Raw genomic sequence first — 21657 nt, 5'->3', positions numbered from 1 at the left:
CAGATATCGCAATTCAACGAAGTCTATTTCATAAACATTTCTTTATCACAATCGTTAGCAATGCAGAACTGATTTCAACAATTTCACACTTTAACCATCGGATTCATTAGCACACTGACTACAAGGATAAAACAGAACTGAGATTGTCAAACAAGACAACTGCCATATCGTTCAATATTGCCAGGACGTTTATGAACCCGCAAACAAATTTTTAAATGGTTGCATCACGTAGAACCAAATTCTTTCATCCACTCTTCGTATTTCTTGATATCTGCATCGGACACGGACTTAGACACTTTATTCAAAGCAAGACCAAAATCTTCCATGTTAACTGGCAAATCCAGTTCTTCCTTTGGCAAATTTTTAATTTGTTCCGGAGTAAGGCCTCGAATGCGACGTCTCATTGCCATCATGGAAGCGTCCCTGTAAAAAGAAGTTATTTCATTGATATCCTGATAGAAAAAACCTGAAAAGTGATAACATTTAGTAACAACAATATACGTTACAAACCGGCAAACATTTGTGATATCAGCTCCACTGTAGCCGTCCATCTTTTTCGCGATCTCCTCCAGAATTACATCTTCAGCCATGTTCACACCCCGTAAGTTGATCTTCAGCAACTCAAGGCGACCGATAGCTGAAAAGGAAAAATATTCCGTAAAAAAAGCGCCACCTCCGGTGTAAAAGTAATGGTTATGTTTTGTTATTGCATGTCTCCTTCACTTGAATTTGTTGTATTGCGACGGCATCTGAGTTGTGAAAAAACTACAGTAGAGTTCTGCGATCGCAAACCTCCTTAAAGCTCAGGACATTCAGACAGGATGTGACAAAGTACACAACCGGAGAAGGCCTCAAAGCACACATGACGGAAAGTTTTAGATAGCTGGAGGTGTGGTCAGGAAACATTACTATGGTTAATTAAAAAGAAGATGCAAAAACTCTATGCTGAAGAAGGGATGGTCTTAGAAGTGTAAACAACAAATAAACAAGCAAACATACAAACAACCAGATAAACGCACAACGCTTAAGTTCTTCCAGGTTTGACCTTAGCTCGTTTTAGAGATTTAAGTTAAAATAAACTGTGTGTCAATATCAATAATATGGCAAGATTTGCAAATAACACGCAACACCTCATAGAGTAAATACTGCAGCATACTTTCAGGAAGTGGAATATAGATTCTTTTTTCCAGCCTCCTTCGCAGAGCTTCATCCAGATCCCAAGGAAAATTTGTGGCAGCCAGAACCATGACTAGCTGAGGACCACTCTCTGCAGTACCACCCCCAACACCTGGACAAAAAAAAAAAAATGAATAGCATTAGTGAGCACTTGGTCGCAAAAGAATGGGTTTGAAGAACTCTTTCAACATCCAAAAGAGTCCGCATAGCTAACGTTACGTTAAAAACTACAACAAGGTCAAGCTTAAACTTCCGCTCTGACACCAACACAGTTCTCATCAAATGACTGGAATTTCTTTTAGTCTCAGTGTAACAGCACAGGGAAATTCATTGGAGGAATAACACAAATTTTCTACTGACACACACACACAGAGAGAGAGAGAGAGAGAGAGAGAGAGAGAGAGAGAGAGAGAGAGAGAGAGAGAGAGAGAGAGAGAGAGAGAGAGAGAGAGAGAGAGAGAGAGAGAGAGAGAGAGAGACAATGAAAATATACCAGGACATATGACTGTTAAAGCAAAGTAACTGCTAGGCACTCATAAACATTTCTAAGAACCTTTTAACCAGTGTTACTTTGGGTGTAAATGAATGAAGGGTGCAAACAAGTTTCATTGATGAGTTTTTTTAAAGATCAAAAACTCAAAAAATTAACTTTCAGCAGGGGCCTCCTTACCTTGACAATCAAACATATTAAAGGAATTTTCAGCAGCACACACTTTTAACTGCGCCAACTATGTTTCCACAAATGTTTTCTGACATCTCTTTTGTCAAAAGTAATCTTTTTGTCATATCTCAGTTTAGTTTTGAAAAGTTGTGGCATAGGTAACACTTCACTCACCATCCATCTGTATGAGCAGCTCTGACTTGACTCGTCTGCTGGCCTCATGTTCACTGTCTGAACCACGCTTACTACAGATTGAGTCAATCTCATCGATAAAAATTGTACTTGGTGCATAAAATCGAGCCTGTGAAATACCAAAATTCAAACTTAATTTTCCACAAGTTCTTTCATAAGATACACCAAATGTTTGAAACCAAAATTAAAGAAGACTTTCAATCTTCCTGGCATGTCCATTCCATGAAATGATGCAAGAATACGTTATTTTTAATTCTTCCTATTTTATAATTTACAATACTCTTTTAATAAAATCATATATGCTTGTTACCATTTCAAACAGTAGTCTGACAAGTTTCTCAGATTCACCACGATACTTTGAAGTTAAAGTTGATGAGGTCACATTGAAGAATGTTGTACCACATTCTGTAGCTACAGCCTTTGCCAACATTGTTTTTCCAGTACCTGGAGGTCCAACCATGCATACACCCTAAAAAAATTGAATAGGTAAGGCATTGAGTCCATGAAGAGCTGTGGCCTCACCTGCTTACACAAAGAGAACACATGTCTGTTGTACTGACTTCTATGATTAAACAAGTTTCATGTTTCAGGTCTCCAAAATGGACCATTCTGCCTTGGAAGATGTTATCAATTTGATTCTCAGGGTGTCTAATCTCTAAAAATTTATCAAAGTGAAAAGTGAAAAATTTATTAATGGCAGTGATCACTTTATCATGTTTTTCTCCCTTTTGGGGGGGGGGGGGGAGGGGGGAGAGGTGGGGGTGGAGGAGGATTCCTCAATTCCCATGGCTCAAAGACACTTGACAGACAACATCTGTGTACCTTCCAGGGACGGCGAATACCAGTAAAGTAATCTGGCATCAGAAGGGGAAGTACCACAGCCTCCTCCAACAGCTTTTTAGCTTCAGTTAGTCCAGCAATGTCACTCCTGCGTTAAAAAAAGAAAAAAAATTTAAGTAGATAACTGAGTAAAAACTAAGTACACAAAAACTGAGAGACAATGGCATATACATGTAATGGTCAAATACTCTGAAGACAAACCAAAATTAGAATTCAAATCTGCCAAAACACTAGTTATGAGCTGAATAACATACCAGTGTACATTAGGATTTTTCTGTAAAATGTCCCTTTCCAAGGCCTCAACTAGGTCTTTATCATAACCACTCCCATCAAATCTCTTCTCACCATCACCATCACCTTCACCTTTACCATCATCCTGCACAAAAATATATAGATTTGAGTAGTTTTTTCTGTGACCTGAGGGCTATGAACTTAATAATTCCCAAAACTGTTTTAAAACAAAGCTTATACTCTCTTCTAAGAACTTCACCGTGATTAGAAAAATAAACTACGCGACATTGGGGAAAAAAAGTAGCATTAATGCTGGCAACAAAACCTGTCTTCCAGGAACAGCTTAGACAGTTGTACCTTTGGTGAGCTCACAGATTCCTGACAAGTTTAGACTTTCACTAATCAATCTGTTCTTTACAACCATGAGTTTCACTGTACTTTTTTTGTTTCAAAGTCATTAAAAAAAGGAAAAAAATTAGGACAAAAATGGTGAAAAAGCAGATGATTTACTTTTTGTTCTTTCTTGGCACCTCCCTTATCCTTGTCACCCTTTGACTGGGCACGCCCTCTGTCTGCAGGCCTTGCATCACGAGATGGCTTGCCACTGGGTGCAGAAACCGGTTTGCGTCCTCCCCTATCTCCAGCTCGATCTCTATCAGGGCGCTTGCTTGGTGCTGCAGATGGGCGGCCTACTGATGGATTGTAATCATCATTCTTTCTGACAACAGGTCGAGGAGCTGGCTTGGAGGGTCTACAGTGGAAACCAGTAGTGGACAAAAGTTGCAGGTTTATTACAAACAACATATTCTTTAATCTGTTATTTGGAGAAAAAATTGCTCACTGAAATAAGAGAAACTCTGTACATCACTGCTCCAAGTGTGACCATTGAATTTCTTAAAATCACTATTTGGCCATCTAAAATCAGGAAATGCTCACCAAAGAAAATGTTCAGTTGACCCAAAAATTGGGACAGTGTGGCTTAGTAAGTAAATAAAGGAAGGAATCGCTCTCTTTGTGATTTAAGGGTAGGTTGAAGGGCCATGCTCAACCACTGTGCTTTGCATGCAGTTGTTACTGTTATTATCTGGGAACTCAATACTTTTTATCACCCAGAGCACAACAAAACCATTAATTTGGAAGAGGTACATTGACAACATTTTCTGTTTGTGGAACAAACCCAAGGCAAAACTGAAGAATTTGTAAGACTGGAAAACAGCAACTGTTCATTGTACCATGATACCATCACTATTGGCTGAGTAATCAGACTTAGAAATAATATTCTTGACACAAAAGTGTACAAAAGCAAACTTTAACAGGGAATTGACCCTTGACATCCAAATGTATTTCAAAGAGATGGAGACCTTCCAATACTTGAATTTTCATTCATGTCATTCACCAGGGACAAAGAGAGGATTCCTAAGAGGAGAAGTGATATGCCTCCCATGAATAAATTTGTCACACTTCATGTTTAATAAAAACATGTGGTGTTTCAAAATATGCTTAAAGAATCGAGGATACCAAGATGGAATTTTTGAGAAATGTTTTGCTTTTAATTTGATTGCACCAGGAGAGAAGGGTTACTCCAAAACTGACATGGGATAAGGCTTTCTATTGATGGAATTGTTTCCTTGTCTAACAGTCACCCAAGTGCAGAGAAGAGCTTTCTGTTTTATTTTCCTCTGAAATTCTGTGCAGCAGGACCTCTTCAAACTCACTTCTCATTTTTTTGGCCAAATCATGAGGCTGTGTAATGTTCATTACATGCTTTTAAAATTGATCTAGTAGGCCACATAATATGGCAGCCTTCCATCCCTGCAGGATGTCCTGTTTTTGATGGCTTCATTGTCGCAAATGCAGAATGAAAATGACAAAAATACGTGGCAGATAGATGATGTACATGTAAAGAAACTAAATGGCAGTATAAAAAACCAGTTCTTAATCAAGACTGCAAAGATATATTCCAAAAATATTACACACAAGGCAGCTTTCCTTTTCTGTTATACAGAAAATACTGAGAATGTTTACTACCCCTGCAATGCATCCTGGTTGAGCAGGGTCCTTTGAGAAGGGGCGTAACTGCCTCCTTTTCTCTTATAAGCTTGTTTCCAGACTTCACCTTTTGAGTGAAAGGCTAAGTATAAGGCTACACTCTTGCTATCTTTTTCATAGTCCTCTTTTCATTTTGTGGATCTACTCTTACAAACTCTATCTGGAAGTTTTTTTGTTTTTTTTTTCTTTTTAACCTAAACGTGATTTGGTATATAGCTAATTTGATCTATCACACAAGGACACAGTTTATTTTACAGCATACCTATTCTATCTAAATTTGATCTATCACACTGGGACACAGTTAATTTTACTGCATACCTGTTGTCAACATCTAAACTTGATCTATCACATAGCGACAGAGGTTTTTTTACAGCATACCTGTTGTCTCTTTCTATTGGAGTGGGTGGCGGCCAGACATCAGGATCCCTTGTAGGCTCCTCTTCATGGGATCGCCGAGGCCCTCCAAAATGTACTGTGTCCTTCTTGAAATTTGCCAGTGTTTGATTTATTTCTTTAACTTGGTCATACTCTTTGACAATTGCTTGACGAACCTTAAAACACAACAGAAATTTTACTTACACAGTATAACAAATGTACCCAAAAAGAAAGACCCTCTAAATTAAATGATCAGGAATACAATATAAATAAAAGAAAAAAAAAATCATTATATCAGTCTTCAAGAGGGGACAAAATTTCCAGGCTTAAGTATGATATGACACATCACTGCTTTGTCAGTCCAGTGAATTGATCATGTCTATTGAATGCCTTTTTTGCTACCCTCTCCATTCTGTTTTTGCGATGACCTTCTCCTGCCATTATGAAAAACTGATCAGGTATCTAAATGTTCCCCTATAAGAGCAAAACTTACCTGGTGCCATTCTTGTTTCATGATGGCATCATCTTTCAGTTGTTGAATGTGCTTCTGTATCTGTTGGATCACTCCTTGGTAGTACACTAGTGATGTGTCGTAGTTACCAAGCAGGGCATATTCACGTGCCATTTTTGCATTTTCACAGATTTCAGAAAGGCTCATCTTTACAAGAGGCCTGGAAAATATATATCACTTCAATATTCCAGTTATAAAAAGTTCACTTGACTTATCTATATCACAAGCTTCCCTGCATGTAAATCTCTAGTTTGAATATGTTTGACTTTGAGAGTATTATGGCCTGAGCACACAAGGCAAATTTTTGCTTATCTTGCAAAGAGATTTGTCATCAGTTCAGTGAGACAAATGCACCTAATGATTTTTTATTCAACCAAATTTTTACAAGCCTTACCAATCTTCAAAGACACTGCTATCGCACCCTGTAGTAAGACAAATTTTTGCCAGGCATGAAATCTAACAGAATTTTCAATTTACAAACCACAATTTAAAGGAATACCTCAATCAAGAAAATTTGATCCTACTTATTAAATGTGAGTCTTTCTGGCAGATTCTGCCAAATTTATAAATTTTAATGTAGCAATCAAACGGTGAAGATGGAAGATTTGTACCTCAGGATGCTGCATGGTGATCAGTACTGAGGATACTCATATTACAACCATAATGGCTCCCAAGTTTTCATTTTTAAAAGCTAAATCTCAAGGTACAGGTACTACTCAATTTATTGATCCATAAGATTGACATCAGGTGGTTAACAAATATTTTGCTGTTTTTAAGTGCACCTGTGATTGACAAATTGAAAACTTGGGGAAACAGATTTTTTGTGGAGCAAAACAAATTTTGTCAGCCCAATGCGCCTTGGTACCTAACCTCTAAACCGCTCCCTGCAAGATCATCTATAGCTACTGACAGGGTCATTCAGAACAAAACTGTCCTGAAAAACCACCTTTGAATGATGTCTACCACAATATCCTGATTTTGTTTTAATACATAATAGATTAATTTCCTTGAGTGTAAAATACTAAGTAATGAAAATAAGTCAACTTAACAGACAATCCTCAATAGGAATTTTTCGATCTCGCCTTGCGACTTTTCCAGCAATTTTGTCCTACGGTACATTTACGATTAATCCGTCGCATATTGTATACTGGACTTGTTAGTTACGTTAGATGTCATCGAATGCTTGAATCAATGCAAATAAACACAAGGCGAAGTTTAGCACAATTAAATATTAGCAGGTCTGGGCGGACGGAACTAATCGAAGATTCTCTGCCAGGTTGCCAAATGTCTACAACATGAACACCCCGTCTGAAAACTACGGTAGGGCTCATCAAACATTCTATGTCACTAGAAAAACGGTAACTCTGATTCAGTGTTAGTATTCAAAGAAACCTACCTTAAGACTCACCCAGAATGTTGTGATCGGATGTGTTCTATTAGTATAAAACTTGAGAGACCGTTTAAAAGTGAAGATCGAGCATGCTCGTTTGGCGCCTATATCTCCCATTGAATCATGGGATATGTATTGGCCCTGCTAAAACAAATATGGCGGCTGTCACATGAGCGACCTCAACCTTCCTGACTGTAAGGTAATTTTGAGCTTTCAAAGTGATTGTAAAGATCTCAAGAACAGAGAAACAACTTTTATTGACCACGATATTAATTTTCGGGGGTCTTCTAAGTCATCCTACAAAAAATTTGGATTAGTCATCGCGGATGCACGAGTAGACAATCTACTTTCGATTCAACCTCCTCTGTCGAAAGAAGTAAAACAGATTTGATATTTGAGGTAACTAACCATGGCTTTGCACTTTGTTTTCTAGAAGATTAAAAATGGACGACGAAGACGATCTTCAACCCGATTCTCCGCCCGGGTTTGTGGAAGAAATTGATAGTTCAGAACTTGAGCAAATCGAGGTAAGAATATACATGATTATCAAACTTAACGAAAAACATGCATACATGAGCAATTCAGTATTTAAGCGATCATGTGCTTCGATGGTGCTACAAGATGCCGAAGAGTTATAAATTAAATGGTAGTCATGAAATCTCAAAGGAAAAGTCATTTACTTAATTATCATTTTATCTTTAATTTCTTCCTTACGCATTGATCTTGAAGTAATCAAATTGATTGAGTTTGTACTTGTTACAATTTTACGACGGAAGTATTTAACTGTTTATCATTATCATAGCGGAGGCCTGTAAATATCCGTGTGTAGTTGTACGTTTTACAGCCATTTTTTTAGTTTTGAATAATATACAAATTCAGTGTGACGGCAGGGCATGTTGAGCCAATGGTAGTATTTTGGTTCCCCAGTCTTAAGGAAACTTCTATTTGACCCCAGTATCCAGCTTCACTGTAGGCCTCTTTAGTAAGCACTATGATTGGCTAGTCACTTGGAGCAAACACTGTTGCAATTCAGTTTCTTTGAATTATTTTTGCATGAATACAAAAGCACATGATCTTGGTCTGAAACACATGAGCTAAACATGACCAAAGTCTCTGAAATGTAGTTTTTTTCTTATGAAAATCCTACATCATGGGTCATAACCGACAAATGAGTGGATACTTTAAGATACTTTGTAGAGGAGATGAAAGACATTGTGGAACAGATTTGATAAAAGAACATTTATGTAATCAGAATGAGTTGAAGCTGACTGATTCAGTAGATATGGTTTGTTGGTTTTCTATTTTCTGTTTTACATTCCAATAGATTTGTTAGACTTTCACCCCTATTTTTACATGGTTCCACAAACTTAAGTTGGTTTGTGAATGAAATAATTTTATTATCTTTTTCTGCCTTTTTCACTTATATATGACATTTTAATTTCTTTGGTACATTTTACGGACATGAAAGGTATTGAATTGGTAGAATGTTGTAGAATGAAATTGAAGAACAAGCTGATGTAGAGTTTCAGAGGAAAACATATTGTCATCCCCTGTACCTTAGGAACTATAAGTTGGTGTGCTCTGTAATTGACTAGCTAAAAGCATAAACTTATGGTCAGAGAGGATAGCTGAGGTGGGAGATTGAAGGCTTTTAATAGGACTCCTTCAGTTTGTGAAATCATTAATTCAGTTGATCAGGGAAATTATACATATGTCTGGGAAAAGTCAGGAAAAATTCAAGAAATTTCACAAACCTATGATTGCTGCAACCATGCATGTTCTAATCAAACTTAAGAAATTAAAATACTAGAAGAACTTCTTTATTTTTTATTTCTTCCCGTAAAAGTGCTCAAGATGTTTGAACTTATTGAAGGTGGCTTACAGAACTCTATTCCTTTCTCTGCCACCTTTGAAAGGAAAGTAAATAAATCAGTCCCTTTAGAACTGCACATTTGTCAGATGGTTCCTCTCTATTTTGGTGTGAAATCATGGTATCAAAATGCCTTTTCTTCCTAGAATTGATACTTGAGTGTTCAGTGGCTCTTTTTTTTAATAGGTAACAGTAATCATGTCTGTACTTACCTTGTCAGACTGTATGGCCCATAAATAGCCAACTGTTAGTGAACTACTGACAGTCTCTCAACAGATTACTGACCAACCTTTTGAAAGTTTGTAAGTTATTCCTACATGTGAAATAAAAGTAGTTTGTTTAAATAAACTTACATTTTCTTGTTGCTTTACAGACAGTTGGAAGAGGTGCATTTGGGGTTGTTTCCAAGGCGATATATAGACAGAGATTTGTTGTTGCTGTCAAGACAATTGAAACTGAAGCAGAAAAGAAAGCATTTAGTGTTGAGGTAAATGAAACAGTTTCACTAAAAAAAATACTGTGTATGTAACTTAGTTAAAGTTAATGTCAGTGATATCATTATTAGATATGGCAAATTGACATACATTGTACAATTTCCATATATCAATTAGTACTATCTAGTGCTGTTCATAGGGGCTGCAATGGGATAGAGACTGGAAAATTAGTAAAATTTTCTTTAGAGATACCTTTTGTTGTCAATTGCCAAGTTGAGATGAATTTCATGGTATTTGTTTTTAACAGGTTCAACAGCTGTCTCGTATCAGTCATGAAAATATCATCAAGTTGTATGGTGTCTGCACCACCCAGAATCCTGTAAGTTCTACTCTACAGATTTATTGGTAGCCCCGAGTGAGGCAGCTTTTAAGAACTGTAATCATAATTCATTGGTATACTTTTTGTAGGTATGTCTGGTCATGGAGTATGCTGAAGGAGGCTCACTTTACAACTGTAAGAATATCAATGTGTGCACGGTATCACTGCTTGATAATGTTGTGGTTTAAACATTTTCCAAATTGAATATATTCCAAACCAGTTACATTTTAACACCCTTTCAGTTTTTATTTATGATAAGTTTTGGTATTAGGGCCTAGTGGAGCCTAATTTGGTCAGCAAAGTCCAACTACAAGTTGTCCAATTACAAGCATGATGTCTACATTGTCCTATTAGTGCTCAAATTGGGCTGTTTATAACTAATCATGTTTAAGAATTTTGATATAGGTTTGATCATTTTCTCAACAAACAGAAATAGCAGTCAAAAGGGTGTATAAAATTTGAAACCTTGAGGAAAAATTTGAAATTGAAAACATGATAAGACTAAAAGTGACCATGAAGGAATTTCTCATTTAACATCAAATTATATCATTGAGGAGAAAAGAACAAGAATAAAAGAAAATTATTAATCATGGGCATGCGATATTGTTTGATTTATTATTACTTTCTAAGGGCTAAAATTTTGGGGGAATTGAGATGGGTTAATTCATTCTGAATTTTCTTTCTATTTGTGAAATTTCAGTACTTCATTGGCAACATCCTTCATCACGATGTGCACCAATTTACACAGCCTCTCATATGATGAGCTGGGCTCTCCAGTGTGCAAGAGGAGTAGAATATTTACATGGAATCAAACCCAAAGGAATTATCCACAGAGACCTCAAGCCTCCAAAGTATGCAATTTAAACAGTACACTGTGTTGTTATTGCTGAATTACATGACGTCTGTTTTTATGGAGCTTCTTAGTTATGGCTTTTAACAGTGCTAAAGAGAGGCTATGCCGAGCAAGCAGATGTTGAGATTGATGGAATTGATCCTGGAGTAAAATTTTTGTGCATCATGGCCTCATTTATTTTCTTGAAATGTAATGATAAATTATTGTTTTCAGTTTGTTGCTGACAAAATGTGGAACTGTTTTAAAGATTTGTGATTTTGGAACAGCTTGTGACATGAAAACATACATGACAAACAACAAGGGAAGTGCAGCGTGGATGGCTCCTGAAGTGTTTGAAGGTATGCAAGTTAACAGTGTATTAGATCTGTGTCATAAGATTGTTACTTTGCATTTTTTAACACTAATTCTTTGATGGATGGATACTGCCACACCTTTTAATATATTTCTGACAGTTGTAGCTGAATAGCTGGTTTGTTTCAGTGAGATTAATGTGATGTTAATTTTATTCAGGCAACAATTACACAGAGAAGTGTGATGTTTTCAGGTATGTGTTACCGCTAGAGTAGTGTTCATATTAAGTTTCTGTTTTATAATTACTTTGAAGTCTGTCACAACTTCATCACCTTTCCATCCTGCCTGAAAATGTGTCAGGTGTCTTGGAAACCAGCTCCATCCCATTTCTAAGCAATGGCCTACTTCAGCTGTTCGAATATTCGATAGAGAAACTTAAAAATAACATAGTTCACTAAAAAAAATCCCTCCAACTTTTTAATTATTCATATAAAGAGTTTATTTGTAGCTTACAAGTTGAGGTGAATTTAACAAAGGCATTTTGTGTTTTTTAGTTTTGGTATAATCCTTTGGGAGATGATTACTCGCCGTAAGCCTTATGAGGACATGTCTGGATTCAATGCTTTCAGAATAATGTGGGCCGTTCATAATGGTGGGTGAAATTGTGTTTTTCATAAAAGCTTAAAAGAATACTAGTGAACAACAGGACCTTGTGCTTTTTTTTTCCAAAATATTGTTGCTTTTAAAGCATTTATTGTCTCACAGTTTGTGTGATTTATTAATGGTTATTAAACAAAAATTAGCTCATTTCATATGTTTACATCTTGGTCATTTTATTATTCTGTAGGAACGAGGCCTCCTTTAATAGCAAATATTCCAAAACCAATTGAAGATCTAATGACAAGGTAGGGGAACAATTGACAGAGATTTCCAAGGTACTCTTAGTACCACAGGAATTGCAACACAATCTGTTTTTCATGTATTATATATTAAAGATTTTTAGCATATCTTTAAATATTAATATTGATATTGTAATTATTGATATAATTGAGTTTTTATAATACATCACATTGATATATTGTTTATAGCTATTATCATTACCACATTACAATATCAATGTTACTTGCATCCTCTGGATCCTCTTCTTAGAAGCTGTTCATTTGCCAGCCATTTTACACTTTCTGAACTATTGAAAATTGGGTCCATGTATTTGTGCTTTTAGAATTTTTAAACTCAATGAATTGTTTGGAAACCTTTATCTGAAATATACCATTTTGTGGCGATGTTAAATACTTTATTAGTAAGTTGATACTATTAGTTTTCAGTCATTTATCAGTTATCATTATCATCGACTCATTTTTATTTCTCAATCTTTACAATCTGTAGCTGCTGGGATAAGGTGCCAGCAAAGAGACCATCATTTACAAGAATTGTTCACATACTTCAACATTTAGTGCAAGTAAGAACAGAGTTCTTTTGAGAAGAGTTTTTTTTTTGCCACAGTTGACGTTATTCCATTTTGTCATACAAAATAATGTTGGTGGTTTGTTATGGGTACAGTCTATGCTTAGGGATGATCAATTACTTTATGGGAGGGTATTGCTTCTAACATTTTTATAGGCAACAGCAAGTTTTGTAGCTGTCTTCACTGCTTTGCTACGCCAGTTACCCTCAAGCTAATCTTTATATTCTTGAGGAATGATCAAACATGACTTTGTTTCAATTGATGTCTTTGCTAAGAGATGAAAGGTGGCACATTGACTTTCTCGATATTTGTAGGTTGCAAAATTGTTCCAAAGTAACTATTTTTCTGAATAGTTCTTTCCAGGTGCAGATACTTGCCTTGTTTTTCCAGTTGGAACTTCAAGTACAAGCACAGATGAAAGCAGCACAAGCTCAGACCTGTCTCTGTTAAGCCCTGAAATGGATCAGAATGGTGGGGAAATGTCCACACAGGGTAGCACATTGAGTGACACTGTCATTGGAATCAAGAGTCAGCCATCTACTGAGAGTGATGAAGAAGGTTCCTATGAAATTGAGGATGAGGAAAAAGAAAATGATGAAACTCCAGTCCCAGGAAAATTAGAAGGTGAATCTCCTTTGGAGGGTGAATATGAAAGTCCTCACCGTGCAGCCTCTCCAACCATTACTATCTCAGTTGACAACAAGAGTCCTACAGCTCAGTTTGTGCGACAGCGGTCAGATTCTGGAGGGACCAGTCACAGGACAGGAAAAGCTCCAGTGAGCCCTTTACCTGGACCAGTTCCAGGTATTAATTTTGAGCCAATCAAAATTGTTCCAGCATCAGCTTCTCCAAGCTCAAACTCTAGCTTGATGACCTCATCTCCATTGTCATCTGAGGTGAGCCCAGTGAAGGCTTCAAGTGCAAGAATTTCCTATCCACCAGTGAGTCCTGCTGTCAGTTCTGGTTACTATCCAAATTACACTTCAGACATCCAACCAAGTGGAGGAATGCAGCAGGCACCATTTTATCCACCTGGTAGCCTTATGTCTACAGCTCCATCAACAGGACAACCACTGATCTATTCTGAGGCTTCAGGGTCTGGTTTTCTGGGAGGTGCAACATCCCCATACAAATCTCCCAGTCCTATTCCCCCAAATTATGGTCAGCAAGGGGCTTACCCACCAAACACCATGTACCCCCCTGCCACTAGCTATGCCTTATCCACACCAACCAGTACTAGTCCATTGCAAATGCCCACATCAAGCACTGTGCCATCAGTACCTAGAAATACTCCTGTGTCGGGCTTTCATGCACCACAGCCACCTGATGGTTTGGACATGGAAGAACTACGGCTGGCCCTACAGAATGATCTTGACCCTCCAGAACATGGCAATAGAGTGCGCTTTAATTCCAGCGGCCCTTCTTCACAGGGATCTCATGCTGTGGGATCTGGATTTTCCAGTCCATCAAGTTCAGGAACCAGCAGTCCTTACCCAGACAGGAAGACAAGTTGGCCTGTGAGTTCCCCACACACACACAACCATCCTCATCCTATGACAAGATCTGTGTCTTCTCCAGAAAGGAAGTTCAGTGGAGAAAAGAAGAGCCCTTTGGCACCGAGACGTGAACAAGGTTCGTTCTTTTCATTCTTTCAGTAATAGTTTTGACTTTTATGTACTGTTTTGTAAATTTAGTTTTTCTTTTGACTCAGATCAATCAGGGTTCCCAAGTATTTTACAGACTTTGGCTACCCATTTGCAGGTACCTCAATATTAAGTAATATATTAGTACTATATGTCTACTTCATTCTACAGTAAGGTGTTTCATTTTAATGTATTTAGTACATTACTATTCCCTTCCTGTGGAGTTAGAGTAAACATTTCCCTTTTTCAATGAGTTACTCTATAAACCATCAACAATATGGTTATAGTCTAAGTCATGAAAAAAAATGTTTTAAATTTATTTTTTTACAATGAATGGAATCATTTTAACACATATAGTTTAGATACTTTAATATTTTTACCCTTATCTCTTACCACAAAGGTGAAGAGTACTTTCTGCATGTCCTTATTGGCTGGTTTGGAAGTGATTAGCAAGTACAATTCACCTCCAAGCTGTTGGGGAGTCATTATTGCTCATCAAAAATTTAATTTTGGACCATTTTTTGTATAAAGATAGAAACAAACTATTTTTGGGGGTTTTTGTGAAGTATGTACTAAAACAATTACCAGTGTTCACCTCTGTGTGAGTGAAAGTGGATATTTACCTGGTTGTTTCATGATAAATATCCACCACTATTCACCTGCACTTTGGTGAATAATTGTTGATTATAGTTGTTGTTGTTGTTTTCCCTGCAGCCTATTGCACCAAACCCTGCAATTCCAGAGTCACAGGCAATTTATGAGGAGCATATAAAGGTGGATATCTGTACATTCGTGTAAAATGAAATTTTAAATTACAGATTGAGCTCTCTTGATAGAAACTGTAGCTTGAAAGTGGACAGATGTACTTGCTGCTGCATAGACCATTTGCATTGGAATCCTTAATGATGATACCAATACACATAGTCATAAGAAGTTATCTGAGGGGAACATTTCATCAGAGGAATTTCTTAATTTTTTCGTTTTTGTACTAAACTGGGCAAAGCCAACCAGTAACACTTAACATGAAAATTTGAGTATAATTACCTGTAACTGTTTAAGTTCAAATTGTTCTTAGGATTCATTGTATGTTATTTAAAGATGTCTGTTTTTTTTAATGGATTGAGTTACCATCATAATACCTTTTGCAGCTTGCAAGGGAATACATCCAAGTTCAAACAGAAATGGCAATGATTCTGCAAAAGAAGTAAGCTTCAAATATATTTTACTCTGATCTTGAATTTTTGTTAATAGATGTAATAACAAATGCTAGTGGCCACAAATCCACACCTTATTGATGGCTTCTGGACCATATGATACCCTTTTCATTATGCTGGATGGTAAATTACATCATAGTGTTTAAGGATTGTGACTCCAAAAATGTTCCTTTCTTTAGAGCATATACCCCTTTACAATTGGGTTTCATCATCTTGGTAACCTCAGTTTAGGAATTATTATTTAACTGTGCTTTATTCTAACTTGTCCCACAGGCTTGAACTTGAAAAAGACTTGGAAGAATATGAAACAGAACAGCAAGTTAATGCTCAATATGTAGAGGAGTTTGCAATGTTGACTAGTGAAAAGGTCAGTTGCCACTTAGTCTGTTTACAATCATTAAATAGAGAGAACAGGAACCAGAAGAAATTTATGAAAAACAGAAGACAAACAAGAGAAAAAAAGACATGAGCAGTTGCCAAGACATCCTGTGATTTCACAGACTTAAGTAGTGCGTTGAATTTGGTGATTTTATATGTTTCTTGGTACTTATTTTATAAAGTTCTTCAGCCTTGCATGAAAGAGATTTGATCACCAGTCACAGTGTGAATGAATAATAGTATCAGTAATATGATGTCTTATTTTCTTGTTCAATTGTGTTTTGTCTGTAGGAAAATCTCCTTTTGCTTCACAAAAATTTGAAGTCACAGTTGGAGGAAATGAAACGGCAGCCACCTGCACTGATACCAGGTTGTCCACTAAGTAGCCAGTATAGATGACTGACCACAGAGTAAACACACAAACAGTGTACAGTGTATATAATAATTCAGATATTTGCAGTTATAGAAAATCAAAAATTATTTCTTTCCTGGTTTTAGGAAATTTGTTTCCTCACATCAACTTCTGTATTCCTTCCTTCCTATTCTATTAAGACTCTAATTTCAGTTTATGAATATTAATGTGACAGCATGGCATGAAATTTAGTAACTATGTAAATAAAATTATGGGAATGGACAGAAAATTGTCCTATATAAGGTCCTGTGATATTTATACCATGGCTGCAGATGTTATCTACCTTAGTATTTTTTCTGTATCTTATGTCTAAGGATTGCTTTCCTTTAACATAATTGCACAGCCAGTATTTGTTTTTAATGAATTATTTTATTTGAATCTTCATTTATTAATGTCCTTCTTAATAATTGAATTAATTCTAAATCAGTGCATCAGCTTCAATGTTGCTTTTTGTAGGAGAAAAAATGTGACTGAGTTATAATTTATGACTGTGAATATATGAAAATCATCTTGTAAACTGTGGTTTAAGAAATGAAGATAAAAGCAGTAGTCAAAATAAGGTCAGAAAATATTCAGTCATGTATAGGATTTGACTCCATGAGCTCTGCCATACTGCTGCAGTGCTCTACCAGTTTCCACAGCTGCTTAAGTGGTGTTCATTACTGCAAAGATTGCCTTTATTTTCATAAGCCTTAACTGATGAACAAAATATGCTATATTCAGGAAATTTTGTAAGGTTTTCTTTGTTGCACACATGCATTTTTCCATTCACATAAGCTACTGCTGGTAAGGAACTTACAATCAAAAGTTATTTCTACCACCTCAATTACTAAGTTATAATTTAAGATTTGTTGTTGGTGCTGTAATTTGGATTGAATCAGGAACCATTTTAGAATAAATTGGTACATAGTGATTGTCAGTTGTAAATTGAACAGAAACATTCACTGCAATAAGTGTTACCTCTGACAATAAAAAAGTGGAGTTATGCACCACAATTTTTATTACTCTCCTAGATGTATAATGGAATACAGCAAAAATGATTGTCCTTTTTGTAATTTAAGTGTTTTATATATTCTATGGAGGCAACAGACAAAAACAAATTTTTAAAAACTTAACATAACAACCAATTTAACAGGGTAATTTAGTGTTAACAACTTGGTTGAAAATGTAAATGGACAACCATAAAGAGTTTAAAGGCTGACGTTTCAAGCATTAGCCATTCGTCAGAGCTCTGATGAATGGCTAACACTCAAAACATCAGCCTTACAGAGGCCAATTTACGTTTTCAACTCAGTTGATAACACTAAATTACCCTATTATACTCTCCCACCAGCGCAACACCACAGTTTCTTTAGAAACTTACTCCCTCTGTAACAACCAGTTTGTTGCCAAGTAGTAAATAATTCACTCAACAGTGACTGGACGAAGTTATCAATAGAATGAATAAAAAAATTTTTGGCACAAAAGAATTCTTACACAATAAAAATTTGTTACAAATTAGTACAATGATTGTTACTGCATGATTATATTAATGAGTGACATGAACACTGTATTCATTTTGCAGTTCAGTAATGTTTGTTTCCTTTGTGGCTTCAATTTGTAGAGTAAGTTAGGTTTTTGACACTTAATAGTTAGAAAATTGGCCTAGCAATTTTATGGCATGCACAAGCTCAGAAAATGTGTCCACTCAAAAACAATCCTAAGATTTGGAATTGCGTGGTATTTCTAAACAAAGATCAAACACTTTCATTAAGTTTGCATGAGGTATTCTGTGGGAATTTGGTGAATGCTTTAGACTAGCAGGCATGGTTTCCAATAGGATAGGTCAGAAATTTTTCCTAATTAATTTTGAAAACCTGTTGATTTTATGGTGAACATGAGCCTGTCAGACTGTCAGACATGGAGAATTGTAGACACATCGACATATCTAAGAGTGTGAGGGACAAGAAAATACAGTCTTTAGTTTCTTTGATAGTGTTCAAAAGTTGAAAATAATATTCAAGAAATATTTGAAATTTATATTGGTTGGTCATGAAAATTACCTTTACAGCTGTGATGTGTAATAACATTTTGGTGATAAAGATTTAGAGATAAGTATAAAAAATGTTCACCATTCTCAATAAAATAAAATAAAATCAATCAAGTAAAATTGTAATTGTTTGTATCCCAAGCTCTGCATGTTTGCAAATTGGGTTGGCCACCAACCATTGTAATGTTGGCCTCTCTGTTTTAAGAAAATGTCAGTTTTAATTTAGAGCACCAGCTCAGGGAACTGTGACTATGACAATTCACTCAATCATTGAAGCCCAAGCATCTCCTTGATTGTCAATAAGTTTACTGCTGCAATGTTCCTTGCTTGATCTGCACCGGTTTGTAGAACATTATCTACATATGCCACATCCTGTTGAATCCTCATAATATTTTCCTGCACAGGAGTTAACTTGCTTACTACAAGCTCTGTAAGATCAGCTTTAAATACACTCTTGCATTTTTCCATGTTGTCATATTTCCCACACACAGCTTGAGTTGTTAACCCACTGAAGTCAGCATAAATATTGATCAGATTTGACATAGCTGGTCTTGCTTTTGGATCATAACTGATGTGATCTTCAGAGTCTGTTACTGCTTTTTGAATCTTTTTTTCAATAAGGTCTGTGGAATCAGTAAGTTCAATTCTTGACATTTCATTACGATCTGATTTGCTCATTTTTTTGCTGCCATCCCGTAAACTCATCACCCGAGGACAATTGTCTGTTGAAAGTAATAGTATGTCAGCTTCCTGGGCATTTTTGCAAAAACTTTAAGGAACAAGTGTGAAGTGTGAGTTATAAAAATAACAAAAAATATGTTAACTATGTTAAAATATGTTAAAATGAACTACTGCAAAAAAGAAGAAAGAACAAGTTCTTTTTCTATTCCTCTGCATGCTCATTACTTTACCAGGAGGGTTTTACAAGTTCGAAGGTCAGACAAGTACTAAGTTACAACAATACATTCCAGCTAGCATACCACAAGTAATCTAAGTTGAAAATACCTAGAATACTTTTTGGGAAAGGAAAAAAGTTTCCAAAGGTGTGGTTAAACTGACGACAAAGTTCTCTGGCAAGTTCCAAGTGTTGCACCTGATCTTCACCAATAGGGACGTGACTTGCTCTGGAAGAAAATAAAATATTGTTAATTTGTTTTCTTAATGAAATACAAGACTCCAAAAGGTAAGTTAAAATGTCATGATCCAAGTTTTTTACTTTTTAGAGAAACTCACTTGTACAAAAGAATATCAGCTGCCATTAGCACAGGATATGAATATAATCCCAAACAACTTTTTTCTCTGTTTTCACTTGCTTTGGTCTGAGATAAAGAACCAAACACACAAGGAAATAATTAACATTTCTTATATTGCCATGCAAAGGCTGTCAAAAGCTGTCAGCCTACTCTGTTCAACTGGGTATTCCTCACATGCTTCTAATAAGCAAAAGATGGCAACCTTGCCTTATACTTTATGTTAAGGCTAACAACTTCAAAACTTTCTGACAATTAACCTTAATTCATATACTTCCCTTATATGTTTGTAGGACCAAGCCATATCATTACTGACTAAATAGTTGCAGCAAGAAAGATAAATTACAAATTTGAAAATAAAAGATTTCAGTTTTACTTTTATTGTTACCTTCCACTGATGCATACGATTTAAGAACCCTGTGCGGGCCATACATCCTAAAATCCAAGCAAGCTCTGCATGTTGTGAGACCTTGAGAAAATGTTCAAAAAATACAAATTATAAATTATATTCAAGTTTTGTGTGGCCAACCCATTTAAAAAACAAACTATATAAACAATATTCTTGGAACTTCTCAGTTGCCTGACACTTTTACCTTTGTATCAGGTTTTGAGTGGGGAGCTGGGCATGAAAAATAGCTAAGACACTGAGAGAGTAGTTGGTATAGGTAATAACATGACTTCAAGAGCAATTTGATGTTCATAGACATGAGTAAAGTTTTCAAAGACAACAAAATTGTACAAACCTCTAGGGAGAGTACAATTTGTAGTCTTTGAAAAATTTACAAATACTTATTTACACCAAATAGCACAAGAAATCATGTTATTCCCTATAAATAGTTTATATGAAAAAAAGCATCATAGAAAGTAAAAAACAGTCGGAATTTTGATAGTGTACCTGGGTTATTTGTAATTTACACTTGTATTATAGCTTTGCACTTGTTCTTTGAATCTGCACTCTTTTACATGAAAAATGCACTAGTCATCAACCAATCAGAAGCTCATAATTTTTTCATGTATATCAATACAAGCAAGAACACACATTCAAGTGAAAGAGGAACCCTGTAATTTGCAGATTACCCAACAAACAGGGTTGTTAATCCATCAGTCTAAAAATTTCAATAAAAGTCCAGCAACTTCACCTGAGACTGCTGAAAGAGGATACTTTTCTCTGGATTCACTCCACAAGCCAATAAATATACAGCCATATTTCTGATACCCTGTCTCAGTTTCACAGGATCTTGTAGAATGGTGATGGAATGTAAATCCACAATGCTGTACAGGACCATGTCCTTTTCTCCATGTTGTAATGAGACCCAGTTCCTAATTGCCCCCAGATAGTTTCCAATGTGCATTGTTCCAGTGGGTTGGATTCCAGAAAAAATGACTTTCCTTTCTTGGGAATCCTGTAGAGGTAAGATGGGAGATATTTATCTTTTATTCATACTCTTCTCTCTTTACCTCAACATTAAATTTTTGTTAGGAAAGAAAATAATGAATCTAAATCAACTGATTTTCCCTCATTTATAATAGAGAAGGAAGGGGGTAGGAAAGGGGAAAGGAGATCGTCTTGAAGGGGTGGGGAAAGATAACGGTGTGATGGCTTGAATGTGCTTTCATGCTGATGTTTCATTCGCAACTGACTTGGCTTGAAAATTTCTGCCTTACATTGAGCTTGTATGGCGAGTTTCTGCCTAATTTCTCGATAAGCCCTATGATCTTTCGTAACTCAACACAAGCTAAGCGCATATTTCGTAGATCAACCTGAGAACTGAGGTGCCTCCTAAGCGAATCATTTGGTTTTCTCATCAAAAGCAGAGAGCAAGGAGAATTTCTCCAACGAAGCGCCATGATCGAGGAGGTTTGCTAACAAACAATCAAAAGAGGAATAAAACTAAAACTCTTTCAAGATCAACCGCGTTTCATCAGCCATATTGGATTTTAATTGTAATTTAGTAGACTGGGAACGAACAGCTCAAACGTCATAGCGTGGGATGCTGCTGGTCTTACGACTTTC

At 36.2% G+C, this 21657-nt stretch overlaps 3 protein-coding genes across 7 annotated transcripts; 1 reads left to right on the top strand and 2 right to left on the bottom strand.

Moving 5' to 3' along the window:
• Positions 1-6: 6 nt before the first annotated feature.
• LOC113665664 (katanin p60 ATPase-containing subunit A-like 1) lies at positions 7-7657 on the bottom strand. Of its 3 annotated transcripts, XM_089180572.1 has the most exons (12): positions 7432-7526; positions 6430-6457; positions 6018-6195; positions 5528-5700; positions 3611-3851; positions 3124-3245; positions 2852-2957; positions 2340-2498; positions 2012-2138; positions 1157-1288; positions 511-637; positions 7-423 (listed from the first exon to the last, which is right to left on the bottom strand). In XM_089180572.1, the coding sequence occupies exons 3-12, from the start codon at positions 6180-6182 to the stop codon at positions 225-227; spliced, it is 1551 nt and encodes a 516-aa protein (XP_089036698.1). In that variant the 5' UTR covers positions 6183-6195; positions 6430-6457; positions 7432-7526; the 3' UTR covers positions 7-224. The 3 variants fall into 3 exon arrangements, with proteins under 3 accessions (XP_089036698.1, XP_027037187.2, XP_027037192.2); XM_027181386.2 differs by lacking the exon at positions 6430-6457 and having other exon boundaries at positions 7432-7657; XM_027181391.2 differs by lacking the exon at positions 6430-6457 and having other exon boundaries at positions 7444-7515.
• Positions 7547-17359, top strand: LOC113665935 (uncharacterized). 3 transcript variants are annotated; one of them, XM_027181675.2, is made up of 17 exons: positions 7547-7624; positions 7859-7952; positions 9669-9782; positions 10037-10108; positions 10198-10243; positions 10809-10959; positions 11175-11299; positions 11472-11505; positions 11807-11904; positions 12100-12157; positions 12639-12711; positions 13071-14349; positions 14429-14478; positions 15075-15134; positions 15509-15564; positions 15848-15941; positions 16244-17359. In XM_027181675.2, exons 2-17 carry the CDS (start codon positions 7869-7871, stop codon positions 16349-16351), a joined length of 2502 nt encoding a protein of 833 aa, XP_027037476.2. In that variant the 5' UTR covers positions 7547-7624; positions 7859-7868; the 3' UTR covers positions 16352-17359. The 3 variants fall into 3 exon arrangements, with proteins under 3 accessions (XP_027037476.2, XP_089036693.1, XP_089036692.1); XM_089180567.1 differs by having other exon boundaries at positions 7548-7624; positions 7862-7952; XM_089180566.1 differs by lacking the exons at positions 7547-7624; positions 7859-7952 and adding an exon at positions 8471-8710.
• On the bottom strand, positions 17024-21598 carry LOC113665885 (tryptophan--tRNA ligase, mitochondrial). The gene is made up of 6 exons (XM_027181618.2): positions 21405-21598; positions 20783-21046; positions 20032-20112; positions 19627-19712; positions 19399-19517; positions 17024-19115 (listed from the first exon to the last, which is right to left on the bottom strand). Exons 1-6 carry the CDS (start codon positions 21489-21491, stop codon positions 18661-18663), a joined length of 1092 nt encoding a protein of 363 aa, XP_027037419.2. The 5' UTR covers positions 21492-21598; the 3' UTR covers positions 17024-18660.
• Between the last annotated feature and the right edge of the window lie 59 nt (positions 21599-21657).

The sequence above is a fragment of the Pocillopora damicornis genome, chromosome 8, assembly GCF_964200805.1.
Source record: "Pocillopora damicornis chromosome 8, jaPocDami1.2, whole genome shotgun sequence".
NCBI lineage: Eukaryota > Metazoa > Cnidaria > Anthozoa > Scleractinia > Pocilloporidae > Pocillopora > Pocillopora damicornis.
This window is presented reverse-complemented; position numbering and strand designations above follow the sequence as displayed.